At 42.9% G+C, this 20,034-nt stretch overlaps 1 protein-coding gene across 2 annotated transcripts; it reads left to right on the forward strand.

Moving 5' to 3' along the window:
* The first annotated feature begins 8,074 nt into the window (after window positions 1–8,074).
* On the forward strand, window positions 8,075–13,436 carry RPP25L (ribonuclease P/MRP subunit p25 like). 2 transcript variants are annotated; one of them, XM_030192840.1, is made up of 2 exons: window positions 8,075–8,249; window positions 12,247–13,436. In XM_030192840.1, exon 2 carries the CDS (start codon window positions 12,251–12,253, stop codon window positions 12,806–12,808), a length of 558 nt encoding a protein of 185 aa, XP_030048700.1. In that variant the 5' UTR covers window positions 8,075–8,249; window positions 12,247–12,250; the 3' UTR covers window positions 12,809–13,436. The 2 variants fall into 2 exon arrangements, with proteins under 2 accessions (XP_030048700.1, XP_030048701.1); XM_030192841.1 differs by having other exon boundaries at window positions 8,164–8,246; window positions 12,245–13,436.
* The last annotated feature ends 6,598 nt before the right edge of the window (window positions 13,437–20,034 follow it).

Genomic DNA, 20,034 nt, shown 5'->3' on the forward strand with positions numbered 1-20,034 from the left:
TTAACCCTACCTGTAGGTAGGGGCGTATCTGCGTGGGGCCATAGGGGCCTGGGCCCCCGCAGATTTCACCCTGGACCCCCCCTACCACAGACCCTCCCGCCCGCCCGCCACCAACCCGTCGCCGATCTTTGCTGGCGGGGGACCCCAAGCCCCCGCCAGCCGAAGTCCTCTCTTCCGTGCAGGATGCAAGTTTCAACGCTTCCTGTTCTTCTGAGTCTGACGTCCTGCACGTACAACGTGCAGAACGTCAGACTCAGAATTTGGAATTCAGTCTGACGTCCTGCGCGTTGTACGTGCAGGACATCAGACTCAGAAGAACAGGAAGCGTTGCAACTTGTAGCGGCGCAGCCTGCATGGAAGAGAGGACCTCGGCTGGCGGGGGGTTGGGGTCCCCTGCCAGCAAAGGTAAGTGACAGCGGGGGAGGGTGTCATTGGTGGCGAGGGGGGGGGGGTCCGGAAATGGCGTGGGGGGGCTAAAATGTGCCCTCTGGCTCTGGCCCCCCCTACCGCCCGAGTCCAGATACGCCCTGTAGGGGGCATCCACCTGGTTTTGCTTTCTTTTGCCACTGCGTTGTAGCTATGCAAGCCAACTCATTTTTTGGAACTGATTTTTCTTAATTTAGTTTTGACCTACCAAGGAAAAGGCTGTGTCCTGAACGGTTATGTAGTTGGACCGTGACTATTGGGGGGCCCTGATCAAACTCGGGATCTTTGGGGTTTTTTTTTTTTTGCTGAATCCGAATCTGTGACTGAAATTGGCTACACGGTGTTGGCAGAAAATGAACCATCCCTTTCCACTCCTAATCTGACCAAAAAGCACCCTTGTGAGCCCCCCCCCCCCCCCCCCCCCAGAGGTAGCCACCCTCACTCTACGTGACTATCCCCCCCCCCAACCACCTGTAGGCACTACTCCCCAGGCCTACCTTAGAAATTCCTGGTTGTCTAGTGGCCTCTGGGGGCAGGAATGAACCCCACTCATTCCTGCCCTGAGGAGGGCCTAAGGATGGTCTTAATTTCACTGCCCTGTTTATGACTCCCCAGTCCCTCCCCTTTATCTCGCCACAACCCAGATCACTGCCATTCAGCCCATCACAAATTGGAGTTTAGTGACAGCTGCAATTTGGTTGCTGACCCAGTGCTTGAAATTGCTGGTGTGTGGATGTTGCCAGTTTGGTGGTGTTCCTGACAAACGGACCCACTTTTAAAAACTGGCAGTGTGAAATTTTGGGGTCCTTTTACCAAGCTGAGGTAAAAGGATCCCTGTTACGTGGCCCCCTGTTACTGCAGTGGGTAAAATGCCTTTTTTTTTTTTTTTTTTAAAGAAAATGACCATGTGATAAGTTTAATAATGTTTAATAGTAAGTTAACCACCTGCTGCGTGTCCATTTCCTGGGGATGCCCTTGCTGCCACCAATTTAGGAGGCGGTAAGGGCTCCTACGCTATTCCAGCGATTATCCGGTTATCGCCAGGTAAGCCCCCCCCATGGAATTTTTTGAGGATCTAGACAGTTATTCAGACATTACATGTGCACAGCAGAACAGGCATCCATACACACGTTGCAAAAATAAACATCACCGTTTACAGCATACATCCAAAACTTAATTTTTATTTTTTCATTTCTGTCTTCCAACACTCCAGACAGCAGATGTACAGATCAGTAGGACCCACAGCAGACCAAAACCAGTAAAGTCAGAAACAACACCATTTATCCCTAATTGTTCAACACCCTTAGGCAGTGGCGTACCAAGGGGGGGAGGGCGGTCCACCCCGGGTGCACGCCGCTGTGCGCCTGTCGGCTCTTCGTTTTCATGCTCCCTCTGCCCCAGAACAGGTTACTTCCTGTTCCGGGGCACAGGGAGCATGGAAATGAAGAGCCGACAGGCGCGCGGCACCCCCCCCCCCCCCCCAGCGACATGCACCGGGGGGGGGGGGGGTTCGCGGGGGGCAGGGCGCATCGGCGATCTGCCCCGGGTGTCAGTGCCCCTAGGAATGCCACTGCCCCTAGGATTCACCTTTGGGTTTAAAAAGCAATGTGAGGTCTGAATAAATGAATTAAAACAATCAAAGTTTAAAGTAAGTGTCTATAATATGTAATACTTGGTAGCAATAATGAAACAGTGATGGAATGTTCAATATCGAAGCAGTCTGAGCCAACAGCTTTATTTTCCACTGATTATAATTAAACTTTGTGTCTTAGCATGATAGCTACTGGTGTGCTGAACTGGACAATGTTGTCACATTTAGACTGCCTCTGGATAGAATGTCTCCAAGGAGAAGGCCCTTCCCTCATTATTTAATACATCTCAATGAAATAGTAGTACAAAAAAAAGGCAAGTGTGCTTTTATAATATACCACTGCATTCCACATAAAAGAAGCATGCTGCCACATACCATCTTTTCCTTTTGATGTACACACAGAAACAAAATGGTAAATGCTCCCAGGTTTCAACCTAATTAATGTTTTAAAAAATTATACCTAAATAGTAAGTCTGATTGTTGAGCACCTCATTCTTGTTGGAATGTAATTGTATTTTACATGCATTGCCTGTCACCTATTATTTCTCTGTGATTACTCTGTGACCTCTGATGTGAATTACTTAGAGAGGTCACATAGCTATGCAACTTCCTGTGGGGGTTAGATGCAGCACATGGAGCACATGGAGCTCATGTTCTCTCCTAACCTGAGAGGATCTATGGTGGTGTGAGCATCCATTACCATCTAAGCACATGGAAGGAGCTGATAATACAAATGTATAGTAATATGTATATATAAGCCTGTCTGATTATAATCTAACTGCAAACTGTGAGTAAACAGATGTTTTGTTACTTCAACTTTAAAGTGACTCAGCAGTGAATTATTCAGGGGTGAATGAGAGAGAGATGAAGAAAGAAATTAACATTTCTAAAGCTGAAGCTGTGTGTACTAAAATCTGCTAATTATTTACTACAAATAATCCAACAAAAGGGTTATGGGCCCAGGGTCCAGGAATTGAAAAAGAAGAGAAATATTACCAGGCAAAAAAAAAAAAAGGCCACATTTTTCTCTTAAGTTTTAAAGGAAAGATTCAGTCTGTCTCTCTCTCCCCCCACACAGCAGACAGAAGGCTAAGAAAATGGCTGAGGGAAGAAATTCACCATTGTTCTATTCTCTCAAGGTGCCTAAATTAACTGAGTTTAATTATCGGCAGTGGGAACTAAGATTCATATGTCTCCTTCGAGCAAAAAGATTAAATATATGCTTAGACCAAGACAGAACAGCTGAAAATATGGCTGAATGGGACAATGCAAACTATTATGTGAAGTGCATGCTTTTGGAAGCTCTCTCAGAGAAACAAGCCATATTAGTGGAGGGAAAAGATACACCAAAGGACATTTTATATAAACTGAGAACTATGTATGCAACTACATATGCAAAGCAGCAACCAATTTGGTTGGCAGAGTTGAATGAAACCAAATTAAGGGATAAAAGTAAATGTAATGATCACATTATGCAGCTTATGTCTTCATTTCAAAAGCTAGAACTTTCTGGAATTCCATGTGTGATGCATTGAAAAGAGCATTTCTTTTACCTCACTATCAAAGAAGTTTGATGTTTTTAGGTCTGTAAATGAGGCCATTGAAGGGCAATCTTTTGAACAGACAACATCAAAACTAAGGCAGGAATGCATAATAAATGATTCTGAGGAGATGTGTTCTCAAAGCAAGTCAGAGAGAAATGAAACAAATTTCTTGGCAAAGAACAGAGGAAGGCGGAGCTATGGGAAAACTCCACCCAAGGGCAAGCTGATTTGCTACTCATGTGGAAAGGAGGGACATGTATCTAAATGGTGTAAGGAAACACAAAACACTCCCTCTAGCTCACCTAAGCCAATGGAACTAAAGAATTTTCAAACCAGGAAATGTATGAAGGACAAAGATAAACACAAGGGCTTTCTAATGGCAGAAAAATCTTTGACTATGGTAAATAATAATTCAAATGAAAGTACTTGGATTTTGGATTCAGGGAGCACATGCCATTTAACCAATTGTAAGGATTTCTTTCAGGAAATGTGTCCAGAGGAAGGTATTCTTAAAACTGCAAACGCAGGGACTGCTAAGATCCAAGCAAAAGGTATTGGATTCTTAAAATGCAAAGTGTCTAATGAAGTTAAAGAAATTCCTGTAAGTGATGTCTTGTATATTCCCCAAGCAGTTTGCAATATGCTTAGTGTATCTACATTAGATAAGAAGGGATTTGTGATTCATTTTGAAAACAGTAAGTGCACAATCTCTAAAAATGATGAAGTGTATGCTGAAGCTTTTATGCATAATGATGTTTATAAGCTGAACATTTCAGGTGAAGCCTCACATATGGCGCAAGTAAGGAAGAATGATGGTAAATGTAGTCTAGAAATCTGGCACCGCCGCCTGGGACATCGTGATTTTAAGGTGATCCAGGATCTTTACAGTAAGCAACTGGCCACCGGCATTCAGATAAGTGCAGATGCTGGTAAAATGGAGAAATGCATAGACTGTGTTACTCAAAAAGGTGTGAGACCCTCATTTCCTGCATACACAGGAAACAGGAGTAATAAAGTGCTGGACTTAATACACAGTGACTTATGTGGACCGTTTAATATCCCATCATTGGGAAATAACAGATTTGTGCTAATATTCTTGGATGATTTCTCTAGATATTGTGTGGCCTATTTGCTGAAAGAAAAAAGTCAAGTCACAGACATGCTGAAGAAATACGTAGCCATGGTGAGCAATAAATTTGAAAGAAAACCAAAGGTTCTTCAGACCGACAATGGTGGTGAGTTCACTTCACAAAGCATGCGCACATTTCTAGAACAAGAAGGCATTCAGCATATCACAACAGTAGCTTATACACCAGAGCAAAATTCTGTTGCAGAGAGAAAATTTAGGTCACTTGTGGAAATGACCAGATGTATGCTGTCAGATAGCAATCTCCCTAAAAGACTATGGGGGGAAGCCATTCTCACAGCAGTGTACCTACAAAACAGAATGCCAACTAAAGGTGCTGAGCGCACACCACATGAGACATGGCATGGTAGGAAGCCAAACCTGTCACACATAAGAACATTTGGAAGTACAGCATATGCTCATGTACCAAAGCAAAGAAGGCATAAGCTGGATTCCACAACAGAAAGGGGCATTTTAGTTGGCTATACTCCAGGACACAAAGGATATAGAATTTTGAATCTGAAAACTGGCATTGTTGGCATAAGACATGTTACATATTTTGATGAAAACAAAAGGGTTGATAAAGGCTGGATTATCCCAGATGAGCCTTATCATCCAGAATATGAAACTAGAACCATAATAGACATGCCAGTGTATATAAATGCCATACCAAGGCAGATGTCTGAAAGCAACTCATCTGTATCTAACGAGGAACAGGCAGAGGAAGCAGACACAGAAAGGATCATTGAAGAAGACAGTACAGTTGGAGAAGGGGAATCAATTGGAGAAGGACTCTCAGATTTTGAGGATGCGGAAAGGTCAGACCAACCTGTTGTCAGACGCTCATCCAGGGAAAACAAAGGTGTTCCACCCCCAAGACTGTCTTACCTAACAAAGTCAGCAGAAGCTCAAGAGCCCTTAACATGGGATGAGATTGAGAAAATGCCAGCAGAAGAAGCTGCTGAATGGCATAAAGCTGCACAAGAAGAAATTGATGCATTGGATAAAAATAATACTTGGATTCTTACAAAATTACCTCCTGGCAAGAAAGCTATAGGATGCAAATGGGTATTCAAGTTAAAAAGGAATGCACAAGGAAAAGTGGAAAGGTATAAAGCCAGATTAGTGGCAAAGGGATATCTTCAAAAATATGGAGAAGATTTTGATGAAGTGTTTGCACCTGTAGTGAAACACACGACAATTAGAACACTTCTGAGCATTGCAGTCTCAAAAGGCATGCAAGTCAAACACATTGATGTGAAAACAGCGTTTCTTCACGGAGATATAACTGAAGACTTGTACATGGAACAGCCAACAGGTTTCATAAATACAAAACAAAGACAGCTAGTGTGTAAATTAAACAAAGATCTTTGTGGATTAAAGCAAAGTGCAAAATGTTGGAATGATAAATTGCATGAAATATTGACAATTTTAGGATTTAAGCAAGGTGAAGCAGATAAATGCTTGTACACTAGGTGCACAAATGGACAATATGCATACATTTTAGCTTTTGTTGATGATCTGCTCATTGCAAGCGAAAGTGAGCAAGAGTACAAGGGCATTGTAAAATGTTTAAACCACAATGTTGAGATAAAAGAACTGGGTAATGTGTCATACTATCTTGGTATAGAAATTGAGAAACAAAATGATGGTTCTTATCTTCTAAGCCAGAAGCAGAAAATAAATGAGCTTATTGAAAGTTTAGGTATGCAAGATGCCCAAGTTGTAAGCACTCCCATGATCACTGATTTTCTGAAGGATGAAACAGTAAGAGAACCTTTACCAGATAACATCCAATATAGATCAGCCATAGGTAAGCTTTTATATCTAGCTACCACATACAGGGCTGATATAGCAAATGCAGTAGGAATTTTGAGCAGAAGGGTCAGCTCACCTACCAAATCAGATTGGACTGCAGTTAAAAGGATGGTAAGGTATTTAAAGGGTACCATTGATTGTAAATTAAAGATTTCAGCCAATAGTAATCCAAAACTAATATGTTACTGTGATTCAGATTGGGCAGGGGATCATTCTGATTATAAATCCACAAGTGGATATGTGTTTATGTATGGAAATGTACAAATTTCATGGGCCAGTCATAAACAAAGTATTGTGAGTTTGTCTTCTACAGAAGCTGAATATGTGGCTGTATCGGAAGCGTGCAGAGAACTGATGTGGATTGAAAAACTTTTGCTGGATTTCGGAATAGCTGAAAAGAGACCAATCCAGATAATGGAAGATAATCAGAGCTGCATCCGACTGTCACAGAATGACAAGGTTCAGTCACGCACCAAGCACATCGCAACGAAATACCACAACGTGCGAGAGTTGGCGAAAGAAGGGGTCATCAGTCTACACTATTGTCACACCAGTGAGATGACAGCTGACATCATGACCAAACCGTTACCCAGAGAACATTTTGTGAATCTGCGTATAAAGCTTGGACTTTGTATGAATAAATAATTGCATGACAGTTATGCATGAGAAGGGGTTTGTTGGAATGTAATTGTATTTTACATGCATTGCCTGTCACCTATTATTTCTCTGTGATTACTCTGTGACCTCTGATGTGAATTACTTAGAGAGGTCACATAGCTATGCAACTTCCTGTGGGGGTTAGATGCAGCACATGGAGCACATGGAGCTCATGTTCTCTCCTAACCTGAGAGGATCTATGGTGGTGTGAGCATCCATTACCATCTAAGCACATGGAAGGAGCTGATAATACAAATGTATAGTAATATGTATATATAAGCCTGTCTGATTATAATCTAACTGCAAACTGTGAGTAAACAGATGTTTTGTTACTTCAACTTTAAAGTGACTCAGCAGTGAATTATTCAGGGGTGAATGAGAGAGAGATGAAGAAAGAAATTAACATTTCTAAAGCTGAAGCTGTGTGTACTAAAATCTGCTAATTATTTACTACAAATAATCCAACAATTCTCATAACATAATGGCTGGTTTTGGTGGTTCTTTACTAGGTGAAAACATCTCTGCACGAATACAGGGAGTCCCTGTAACCTGCTCCTCCAAATGACATAACAATGCTATACTTCCCTTGTGTAGTGCCATATGCTGCACAAGCCGGCATGTTTGAAACTAATAAGTGACGTCAAATAAAAATGCTACCAACACAATAAAGAACGACAACAAGGCAGCAGCAGCAGCTGGGTTTGTTTGTTTGCTTGGCGTGTATGGGGGTGACGGCTGCGCGATGGAAGGGAAAGGGAGAATAACCTACTTAGCTTCAAACTTTTTGACAACATGCCGTAACCTATTCGCAATCTAACCTCCTTGGTCCCAACCCCTAATTCTGACGCTCCAGTGAAGGCTCCAATTGCCTTTCTGGGTGCATTGCAAGCTGCATTCTGGTGCTCCAATAATGGTCTCTCATGCGTTCCAAGCCTCTCTCTGGTTGTCCCCACTTCCCTTTCATAACGTGATGATTGGAGCTCGCCTGTCGCCTTAGGACTCGGAGTATGATGAAGCTTTGAGAGGAACTTGCCAGGAATGAATTGTGAGGCTCGCTAGCTCCACACGTCGTTAAATTAAAAAAAAGGTAAGGAAAGCTGGATATTTGTTTGTTCTATGTACGGGTTTAATTGTTCTTTTAAATACGGGGAGGGGAAACAGGTTTTGGAAAGTGCAAAGTCGGGCCTTTTGCAATATACACACACTTTTTTTTAAAAGTAGGAAGTGGGTTTTGGAGTCTGTTTAGCACTCAGAGCATACAATGTCCCATGCGTTTGGTAGCTCTAGGTACTATGGGTGGGGGGCTAACTATTAGATAAGACTGGGTAGTAGGTGTACTCGGACAGCCACATAAACTCAAACAACCATCAATATGGATTTTTACTTTCAGAATGGGTGGGCAGTTTTCAAAGAGACCTTTTTTGTTGTTGTTACATTTGTACCCTGCGCTTTCCCACTCGTGGCAGGCTCAATGCGGCTTACATGGGGCAATGGAGGGTTAAGTGACTTGCCCAGAGTCACAAGGAGCTGCCTGTGCCTGAAGTGGGAATCAAACTCAGTTCCCCAGGACCAAAGTCCACCACTCTAACCACTAGGCCACTCTTCCACTGTTGCTACTATTTCAGATTCTACATGGAATGTTGCTAGTGGAATAGCAACATTCCATGTAGAATCTCCAATAGTATCTATTTTATTTTTGTTACATTTGTACCCTGCGCTTTCCCACTCATGGCAGGCTCAATGCGGCTTACATGGGGCAATGGAGGGTTAAGTGACTTGCCCAGAGTCACAAGGAGCTGCCTGTGCCTGAAGTGGGAATCGAACTTTGGAATTTATTAGGGCTGTATTTCAATTAAACATTTTTAATCATGATTTCACAATTAAAGGAATTGTTTACTAATTTCTCACTCTAGTATCTTGTGACTGTGGGCAAGTCACTGAAGCACAATGGGTGGGAGAGCTGGTGGTTGGGAGGCGGGGCTAGTGTGGGCAGACTTATACGGTCTGTGCCGGGGCTGGTGGTTGGGAGGCGGGGATAGTGCTGGGCAGACTTATACGGTCTGTGCCAGAACCGGTGGTGGGAGGCAGGGCTGGTGGTTGGGAGGCGGGGATAGTGCTGGGCAGACTTGTACGGTCTGTGCCAGAGCCAGTGGTGGGAGGCGGGGCTGGTGGTTGGGAGGTGGGGATAGTGCTGGGCAGACTTATACGGTCTATGCCAGAACCGGTGGTGGGAGGCAGGGCTGGTGGTTGGGAGGCGGGGATAGTGCTGGGCAGACTTGTATGGTCTGTGCCAGAGCCAGTGGTGGGAGGCGGGGCTGGTGGTTGGGAGGTGGGGATAGTGCTGGGCAGACTTGTACGGTCTGTGCCAGAACCGGTGGTGGGAGGCAGGGCTGGTGGTTGGGAGGCGGGGATAGTGCTGGGCAGACTTGTACGGTCTGTGCCAGAACCGGTGGTGGGAGGCGGGGATAGTGCTGGGCAGACTTATACGGTCTGTGCCCTGAAAAGGACAGGTACAAAACAAGGTAAGGTATACACAAAAAATGGCACATGTGAGTTTATCTTGTTGGGCAGACTGGGTGGACCGTGCAGGTCTTTTTCTGCCGTCATATACTATGTTTTGTTTTTTGTTTTTTTTTAGCTGATTGATTTTTAAAACTTTCCACAATTTTTTTTTAAACCTCAGACCTTATAACTGGAGGAAAACTCAAAAGATGACAATCTGTACCTCACCACGCTTGAGCTCTGTACGATGAATGCAGAAAAAAAGACAGATTCTCAGAATGACCTTCCAGAATCTTAAAAACCAAACCTTAAAGTATGCCCTTTTCAAGATAACCAGTGAAGAAAGAGGAAACATAATAAAACCTATTTTTCTTAGATATCAATCACACTGCAGTATTCTGAATCAACCGATTTCATATGTAGCGACTTCACTTGAGACCCCAAAGAGAATTTCGATAATCCAAAAAACAATCAGCAACTAGACCAGCATAGCAAAACGATTTTTGGAGAAGTATGAGTGAATTAGATAAGTTTCCAGAGAGTTTTCTTGACTAAATTGACAATTTGAGGTTCCATGTTTAGAATCCAGCGCAAATCCCAGAGCTCTTGAGGATCTTGCTACCTTACAAGGAACCCCATCACTATTTGAGATACAGTTTCTAATGTCTGTGATAAACCAGAGAAATTTTAGGGCCTCTTGATCAAGTTGCGCTAGCAGCTCCCGGTACGGTAATGCTGACAAAAGCCCATTCACTTTTGAATGGGCTCAGTCGGCGGGAACTGCTTGCTTGAGAAGGGGCCCTTAGATCTTAAAAGAAGAATTAACACACAAATACGTGCATACGACTACATGGCTTCTCCTGCTTCTAAATTTGTAAATCAGTGAAACGTCAGTGGTTCCAGGGACCTCCTTCCTACTCCAGTTGAAATCCACAGCTGCAGGAGAAAAGATGGTGTTGCCTTTTCCTCTATCTGAAAAATACAATTTAAAATGCATTAAAATAGAAATCTGTTTCACTGATCTACACAACACTCTACACTTTCACCATGAAAGAACAATTATAGGAATGTTTTCAGAAAGAAATGGAAAAAAATAACAAACCAAAGTCTTGATTGCACAAATCTTCATACCCTTTGACTGGATACATGGTAGAAGCCTTTTATGCAGCAATAACAGGTGTGGGTCATTTAGGATAAGAGTCTACTAGAGATGGGCAGCCAAACATTTTTGCCTTGTAGCGCTATAGAAATGCTAAATAGTAGTAGTAGTAGTTGTTGTTGTTGTTGTTTTTCCTGGAGTGCATGTAGAATGCATGTACTTTGCAGAAGAAGTGTGAACTGTGGTTTACATGCCTGATGATCCTTGCTAAGCAATGAAGAAATTATGAGTACAAGTTATGCATTATGGAATGGGTTAAAAGGTTAGAGATTGATAACGTTTGGACAACTCTAGAGTCTGTCAGAGATGTAGGACTCTGAAGTCTTAAAGATTGATGAGCCTGTATGATCTTTGGAATTTATGGTACCCCTACAAACAGGCCTGGAAAAGGAGACTAGTGTAAACAGTAAAATGTTGCCAGACCTTGGAAATCAGATAAGCTCTGAGAAAGACAGTCTTGCAGAGAAGGAACTATTGTTTGAAACAGGTATATAAACTATCCTCTCAGAAGAATATTTTGGGAGATGAACACAGACTAACATCTAGTTATGTTGCTGTATACAGTAATTCTCTCATGAGAAACTATTGAATTTGTAATTGGTAAGCAGAAGAATAAAGAATATACTTTCTCATATCCAGTTTACTTCGTATTGGTTTCTGTTACCCCTCCCAGTTGAGAATGGCTGGTTCACTCTAATGGGGAAGGGATCGTGCAGCCTTTTAATTAAAAACAGCAAATATTCTGTATAGGGTGCCCTGAACGGAATGTCCTAGTTCAGCAAGAGAGTTTAGGCCTGCCAGAGGCTGGTGTAAATGCTGGCGTGCACATCCAGGTATTCTTTAACATCGCGCCTAATTTATGGGAATGCCCCCTGACCTGTCCATGCTCCTTATTTGGAGTTGCACACTTAAATTTCATAGAGTGTTTAGAGTGTAGGGCCAGATCCACATGTAACTCCTAATTACCGCCACTTAAGTGCTTGTTAACTGGGATCCGTGCCCATATTTGGGCAATCTCTACAGATTCCCGTGGGTATGTGTAAAGAGGGCACACTGCTATCAGGAGGCCATCCGTAGTATCTACTAGCTTTGCATAGTGCAGTCCTGCAGTAGTCGTACCACAGATAGTCTCCTGTAATTCTCTATTTTCATTGGTTAGATTGGAAGATAATTAATTTTTTCCAGAAATTGAAGACTTTTTTTGATCATTGCTAATGATTTGATTTGACAGGGTCAATCCAGTATTTTGTATTAGTTTACCGTTTTTTTTTTATTTTAAATGTCTGTATTATAAACCTTGCTTGTAAACCACAGTGAACCTGCGAGGGGATATAGAGGCATATGTGTAACATTGACTTGATGTATCAATTAAGTTCACACACTCATTCATTTTACTAAATGTCTTCCCCCCCTTCTTTTACAGCACAATGGAAAATTACAAGAAGACAAAAGTTATAGAAAAGCCTTCTCCATCCCTGTTCACTGGCCTGCCTCAAGATATCACGGATATGAAGGTGAAAGATGGCAGCAAGATCCGAAACCTGATGGGATATGCCATTAGTAAAATGGAATCCGACTCCGTCAGACAGATCCTTTTCAGTGGTTCAGGCAAGGCAGTCGGCAAAGCCATCACGTGTGTGGAGATCATGAAACGAAAGGTGAAAGGACTCCACCAGATCACGAAGGTGGTCTTTCGACAGATCGAGGAGATGTGGGAGCCCATTGTGCCGGAGGTCGGTCTGGAGACCTTGTCTGTAAAGCGAAATATTCCTGCCATATGTATCTTGCTGAGCAAAGACCCTTTAAATACCCAAGAACCTGGATACCAGGCTCCGGGTTCCTTTGATGCATTGTGGCTTCAGGCACTGAAAGAGGAATCACAGGGCCAGAAAAAAAGGAAACAGGGTGGAGGAAGAGGAGGGAGCAAAGGGGGTAAGCATGCTAGGTCAACGGGAGGATTCAGAGAAGCTCCTAAAAAGTCGTAACAAATGGAGATGCTGTTAACGGACAACACGTGAGCCTTGCTGAAGGGCTGAAGCTGGAGGAAATAATGCTGGTCCCAGATACACCAGAATGTTCTTTTGGTATGCTATGATTAGAAAGAGAGCTAAAATGTTTACTTTGAGAGCAAGCCAATCACCTAGCATACAACCAGGGGTACTTAAATTCAATATGACACTTGATTTTAGTTGAGCACTAATCTGTCAGTACAGTAAAATCTAACAGGGTTGTTTGCGGGTCCTAAGAGGCAGGAGGATCATGCAGAGAAGACCTAAAATATGAGATTCGCTGTGCGAGCAGTGAAGTTTTGTACTCGACTGGAAGGGGGTGACCTGAGACCAAGATGAGCCTGTTCCCTTAAAGTAAGGGAATGTACTGCATATGATGCTGGAGAGCAGGAGTTAAGTTTGATAGTCCTTGATCAAAGTGACTCTTCAGGTTACTCTCGAACTGTAAAGGTGGGACATACAGAAACCTGCAAAACCCTTTGTGCGGAGAGATGATAGCTGTTGCCATGGCCTGTGACTCTACAGGCCACGTGGAGAAATCTCTTTAATACTCCTTGTGGTGGGGCAGTTCAGAACCTTTTTATTTTGAATAAATGTGTGCTGGTTTGCAAGGGTTGTGTGAGTTGTTTTGTACGGGGGGGGGGGGGGGGGCGGCGGCATATGTGGTTATTCTAAAAGCAGCAAGAATTTGAATGTGGGGGTGTTGTTTGGTTTCTGTGAGTGGAGGAGTGGCCTAGTGGTTAGGGTGGTGGACTTTGGTCCTGGGGAACTGAGGAACTGAGTTCGATTCCCACTTCAGGCACAGGCAGCTCCTTGTGACTCTGGGCAAGTCACTTAACCCTCCATTGTCCCATGTAAGCCACATTGAGCCAGCCATGAGTGGGAAAGCAAGGGGTACAAATGTAACAAAAATAAAATAGATACTATTGGAGATTCTACATGGAATGTTGCTACTATTGGACATTCTACATGGAATGTTGCTATTCCACTAGCAACATTCCATGTAGAAGGCTGCGCAGGCTTCTGTTTCTGTGAGTCTGACGTCCTGCACATACGTGCAGGACGTCAGACTCGCAGAAGCCTGCGCGGCCACATTGGTGAACTGCAAGGGCCGACTTCTACATGGAATGTTGCTAGTGGAATAGCAACATTCCATGTAGAATCTCAAATAGTAGCAATAGTGGAGGAGTGGCCTAGTGGTTAGGGTGGTGGACTTTGGTCCTGGGGAACTGAGGAACTGAGTTCAATTCCCACTTCAGGCACAGGCAGCTCTTTGTGACTCTGGGCAAGTCACTTAACCCTCCATTGTCCCATGTAAGCCGCATTGAGCCTGCCATGAGTGGGAAAGCGCGGGGTACAAATGTAACAAAATAACCCAGTAAGCAAAGTAATCATCTTAGGAGGCCATCTGCTTCCACAGTTTGATTGTTGTATAGATGGTGTTACTGAAGACAGCTAACAATGGGGTCCTTTTACTAAGGTGTGCTGAAAAATGGCCTGCGGTAGTGTAGACGTGTGTTTTGAGCGCGTTAAGAATCATTTTTCAGCGCACCTGCAGAAAATACCTTTTTAAAATTTTTTGCTGAAAATGGATGTGTGGCGAAATGAAAATTGCCGTGTGTCCACTTTGGGTCTGATAGCTTACCGCCAGCCATTGACCTAGCGGTGAAGTCTCACGCTGTAACTGGGTGGTAATGACCTATGCGCGCCAGAAAATAAAAAGAGAGTTTTCGGATGCGCGTAGCAGACGCGTGCCAAAAATGAAATTACTGCAAGGGCCACACAGTAGCTGGGTGGTAACTTGGAATTGGCGTAGGCGCTTACGCAACTTAGTAAAAGGGCCCCCAGTGGTTGTTTTAAGTCAAAGTGCAGAGTTTTGAAAATTCAGTCGCTTCAGGTCAGTGGATTTTCTTGGCGGGCTGTTGGGGAGAAGCAAAAGATCCTGTCAAGGGCCCTAAACTAAGATAGAAGGAAAGGGAAGTTGGAAACACCTTTTAGCTTCAGTTGGGGCTTTGGGGAATGAGGAGAGTCCATGAAGAACACAATTTGATGTTTGACAACAATGGCAGAGAAATGTTAAGGCAGTGTTAAATATATATATATATTTTTTTAATTTTATTTTTATTAAATTTACATTTAGTCAAACAACTTAAATGTCAGAAAAAGGAAATTTACATATCAATCAAATACTCAAGAAATGATTATACAATTTAGACCACAATTTATCTAAATTTCGGACAAGAAACAAGGAAAAATAATCAAATATAAAGAAAAAGAAATTAAACTAAGAGCAGTGCCATGCAAAACACTCACAGCCGAATATCAGCGTTACCATCCTATGAGACTATGGTTTTGAGCTCGAACACTTTCTTGAGCACTTATAAAAACTTTCATTTTTTGAGGATCTACAAACATGTATGTAACAGAGTCTAATGATACAATGCATCGACATGGAAATTTCAATACAGACAAAACCCCCTAAAGCAAGGGTCCTAGATTTAAGATTTAAAAAGTCCCTTCTCCGCATTTGAGTATCTTTATTCAAATCAGGGTAAATACGAACTTGTTCCCCTAGAAATATTTAATTTAAGTGTTTGAAATATAATTTAAAGACATTATTTCTATCCAACTCTAACGAAGGCAGTGTTAAAAATATGAGGGTACCAAGATGGCCGCTTGAACCGGTCGTAGGTCCCCACGCTCCGATTTTCTTCTTGCAATGCCGAAGCGTAGAGGCAAGTCAACAGCCACTGTTCCCCCAGGTCGACTTACCTCTTCACAGATCGGCCCTCTTGATGCATACGTGCGGAGACCGGAGGTTATTGGAAGGTTGGAGGGCAGCACGCTGGCAGTGTCCAGGACAAACGGAGGAACTGAGACGCCGTCTGTGCATGATGTCAGCCTTAGCCCCGACCAACGAGCACCCCCTCCGCAACCCCAGGCTGTTCTCTCTCCGGTCTTGACGTCATCTCCAAAGCACCCAGGAATTGGGTTAACAGCGGAGCTTCAGGGGGGAAAAGACCTATTGACGGAGAGTCGAGGGGCGGAAGGATTCGGGAGCCCTCGTTTAAGCCTGGAAGATAGTGTTCAGCTTGCAGGAGGAAGTTTGGCTGTTATTGGGAACACAGAAGCAGAGAAGACGTTGGCCGAGGAGACACAAAGACAAGGTACTTTGATTTTTCTTCAAGATAAACCAGCGGAGATTACCCTGGAAAGTTTATGGGGCTTGATTGCTAATTTAGGGAAAGCACTGTGCCCACAAATCTTGGACTTGGAGACACGAGTTAAAAACTTAGAAAAAAAACGTTGAATCAGTAGAAAGAGAGAATAAAGAGTTAATGGGAAAATCTAAGACCTCGGTACAACAAATGGAAAAAACGCAGGAGGTACAGATTAATATGATAAGAGATTTTACTAATATGAGAAAAAAAATCGAAAATCTGGAAAACTCTCAAAGAGCAAACAATTTAAGACTTTTGAATTTTCCGAGAGCTGTAACTATTGCTCCAAGAGAGATGTTAGCCAGATATATGAAGGAAATTTTAGGATTCACAGATGAAACTTTTCCACCTATGAGTCAAGTTTATTATTTACCACAACGGAAATCTGGGACCTCTACACAACAACAAGAGGAACCACTTGATGTATCAGTGATTTTGGAGACACCAACAGAGGACTTAGTAGCTCCGGCTACACTGTTAGTAACTCTAGCTATTCCTATTGATAAAATTATGGTTATGAAGAAATACTTTAAAAATAGAGACAAATAATTTATGGGCTTTATGGTATCTATATTTCCTGACGTCTCTAAGGAGACTCAAAAAAGACGCAGGCAGTTTTTGTTACTGAAACCAGGAGTCCTCCAGCTAGGTGCAACATTTTTCTTACGTTACCCTTGTAAGTGCATTGTCTGCTATCAGTCGGTCAAATATGTTTTTTTTTTTTTTTTGAATCTGTACAACTTAGTGAATTTAAATTTAACAGCTAAAAGATCTTTGAAGTGAAAAGAACTTGCTTGAATAGAAAAAGAAAACCCCTGACTGGTTTTGTTTTCTTTAAAATTGTTACTTTATTCGCCGGTTATTGTTAAATCTTGGATCTAATATTGAGGACTAGTGTGTACTTAGTTAGGATTTATTATTTCTTTGAATATTGCTTTTTAAAGTTATGGACAAATGTACTTTTTCTTTACAAGTGTAATACTTGGTGTATAATTTGAAATTAATAAATAATAATAAAATATATATATACAGTGGGGGAAATAAGTATTTGATCCCTTGCTGATTTTGTAAGTTTGCCCACTGACAAAGACATGAGCAGCCCATAATTGAAGGGTAGGTTATTGGTAACAGTGAGAGATAGCACATCACAAATTAAATCCGGAAAATCACATTGTGGAAAGTATATGAATTTATTTGCATTCTGCAGAGGGAAATAAGTATTTAATCCCTCTGGCAAACAAGACCTAATACTTGGTGGCAAAACCCTTGTTGGCAAGCACAGCGGTCAGACGTCTTCTGTAGTTGATGATGAGGTTTGCACACATGTCAGGAGGAATTTTGGTCCACTCCTCTTTGCAGATCATCTCTAAATCATTAAGAGTTCTGGGCTGTCGCTTGGCAACTCGCAGCTTCAGCTCCCTCCATAAGTTTTCAATGGGATTAAGGTCTGGTGACTGGCTAGGCCACTCCATGACCCTAATGTGCTTCTTCCTGAGCCACTCCTTTGTTGCCTTGGCTGTATGTTTTGGGTCATTGTCGTGCTGGAAGACCCAGCCACGACCCATTTTTAAGGCCCTGGCGGAGGGAAGGAGGTTGTCACTCAGAATTGTACGGTACATGGCCCCATCCATTCTCCCATTGATGCGGTGAAGTAGTCCTGTGCCCTTAGCAGAGAAACACCCCCAAAACATAACATTTCCACCTCCATGCTTGACAGTGGGGACGGTGTTCTTTGGGTCATAGGCAGCATTTCTCTTCCTCCAAACACGGCGAGTTGAGTTCATGCCAAAGAGCTCAATTTTTGTCTCATCTGACCACAGCACCTTCTCCCAATCACTCTCGGCATCATCCAGGTGTTCACTGGCAAACTTCAGACGGGCCGTCACATGTGCCTTCCGGAGCAGGGGGACCTTGCGGGCACTGCAGGATTGCAATCCGTTATGTCGTAATGTGTTACCAATGGTTTTCGTGGTGACAGTGGTCCCAGCTGCCTTGAGATCATTGACAAGTTCCCCCCTTGTAGTTGTAGGCTGATTTCTAACCTTCCTCATGATCAAGGATACCCCAAGAGGTGAGATTTTGCGTGGAGCCCCAGATCTTTGTCGATTGACAGTCATTTTGTACTTCTTCCATTTTCTTACTATGGCACCAACAGTTGTCTCCTTCTCGCCCAGCGTCTTACTGATGGTTTTGTAGCCCATTCCAGCCTTGTGCAGGTGTATGATCTTGTCCCTGACATCCTTAGACAGCTCCTTGCTCTTGGCCATTTTGTAGAGGTTAGAGTCTGACTGATTCACTGAGTCTGTGGACAGGTGTCTTTCATACAGGTGACCATTGCCGACAGCTGTCTGTCATGCAGGTAACGAGTTGATTTGGAGCATCTACCTGGTCTGTAGGGGCCAGATCTCTTACTGGTTGGTGGGGGATCAAATACTTATTTCCCTCTGCAGAATGCAAATAAATTCATATACTTTCCACAATGTGATTTTCCGGATTTAATTTGTGATGTGCTATCTCTCACTGTTACCAATAACCTACCCTTCAATTATGGGCTGCTCATGTCTTTGTCAGTGGGCAAACTTACAAAATCAGCAAGGGATCAAATACTTATTTCCCCCACTGTATGAGGGTAATTCTAAGACGGATGTGCTAATGCAGATTTTGCATGTAACCCGTGCAACAGTAGTGAAATAACTCGAAAAGAGATGGAAATCTAGAATGTTACCCTGATGCAGCCTGCTACAAAACATAGCACAGTGTCGGAGGCTTTTCTTTTTATAGCATGGAGAATCTTCTATTGAGATACGTACTGGTTGCTACTGATTATATAATTGAGAATTATTTCATAAAGGAAAGAAGCAAACGTTTGAAGGTGTGATTTGTAAAAAAAAAAAAAATTTGGACTAATGAAGAGTGAAGATGTTCATAAAGGAATGAACTTCATTTTATTATCCACCATCTGAACCACACACAAAACAATATAATTTAGAGTGAATTTTGGTGATTAGTGTTTGATAAATTCTTGTATAATTATTATTTTGACCACATTGGATAGTTGCAATAACTCATAATAAAGGTGTATATATATCTCTATATATAAAAGGCACCACCAACGTTCTAAATGAAGCCTCCAGCCGGAAGTGTGAAGGGGGAGAGATATCCGGTTTCCCCATGAGTGTCTGCCCCGCCCTCGCTCTCTCTGTAACACAAACAGTGAAGGAAAACACAGCAAAGCACAAAATCAAATCGCTCTCTCTGTAACAGTGAAGGACTCGGGGTGGGGGGGGGGGCAGAAGCCCTCACTATCTCTGTAACATAAACACAGCACAGCAGGAAACTTAACACTGAAGGACTCGACTCCGAGGGGGGAGGGGACAGACAGCACAGGGGAAGGGAGAGAGGGCAGGGACACACACACACTCCCACATGCACACTGAAGAAAACCTTGCTAGCGCCCGTTTCATTTGCATCAGAAACGGGGCTTTTTTACTAGTATATATATATATATATATGTTTTATGACGAGATTTACCCAAGATGCTTTCAGAAGACACAGTTTCCCATAAAACATAACTTTGAAAGCTTAACAGTACAGTGTAATGACTAAATTTAAGCATAAATACAGTCGGTGAGAAACTTGTAAAAGGCAAATTGAACCCTAGTAATATGATTAACATGAAACAGTATCAGAAATACACACATTTAACAGCATTATGGAACAATCATACAACAGAAATATGATAAACTAGAAAAAAATGCCCGTTTCTGAAGGGAAGGAAACGGGCGCTAGCAAGGCCATCCCCCACCCTCCCTCGCTGTTCCAGACTCCACCCTCTCTCCATTTTCACCCCCCGCACTGCGTTATGGACCCCTGTACCCCCCTTCCGTGACCCTGTCGACCCCCCCCCCTCTCGGTGAAAACCGTCCCCCACCGCCATGGAGTACCTGTGCTGATGGGGGGACCCCAACCCCCATCAGCCGA

The sequence above is a fragment of the Microcaecilia unicolor genome, chromosome 2 (assembly GCF_901765095.1).
Source record: "Microcaecilia unicolor chromosome 2, aMicUni1.1, whole genome shotgun sequence".
NCBI lineage: Eukaryota > Metazoa > Chordata > Amphibia > Gymnophiona > Siphonopidae > Microcaecilia > Microcaecilia unicolor.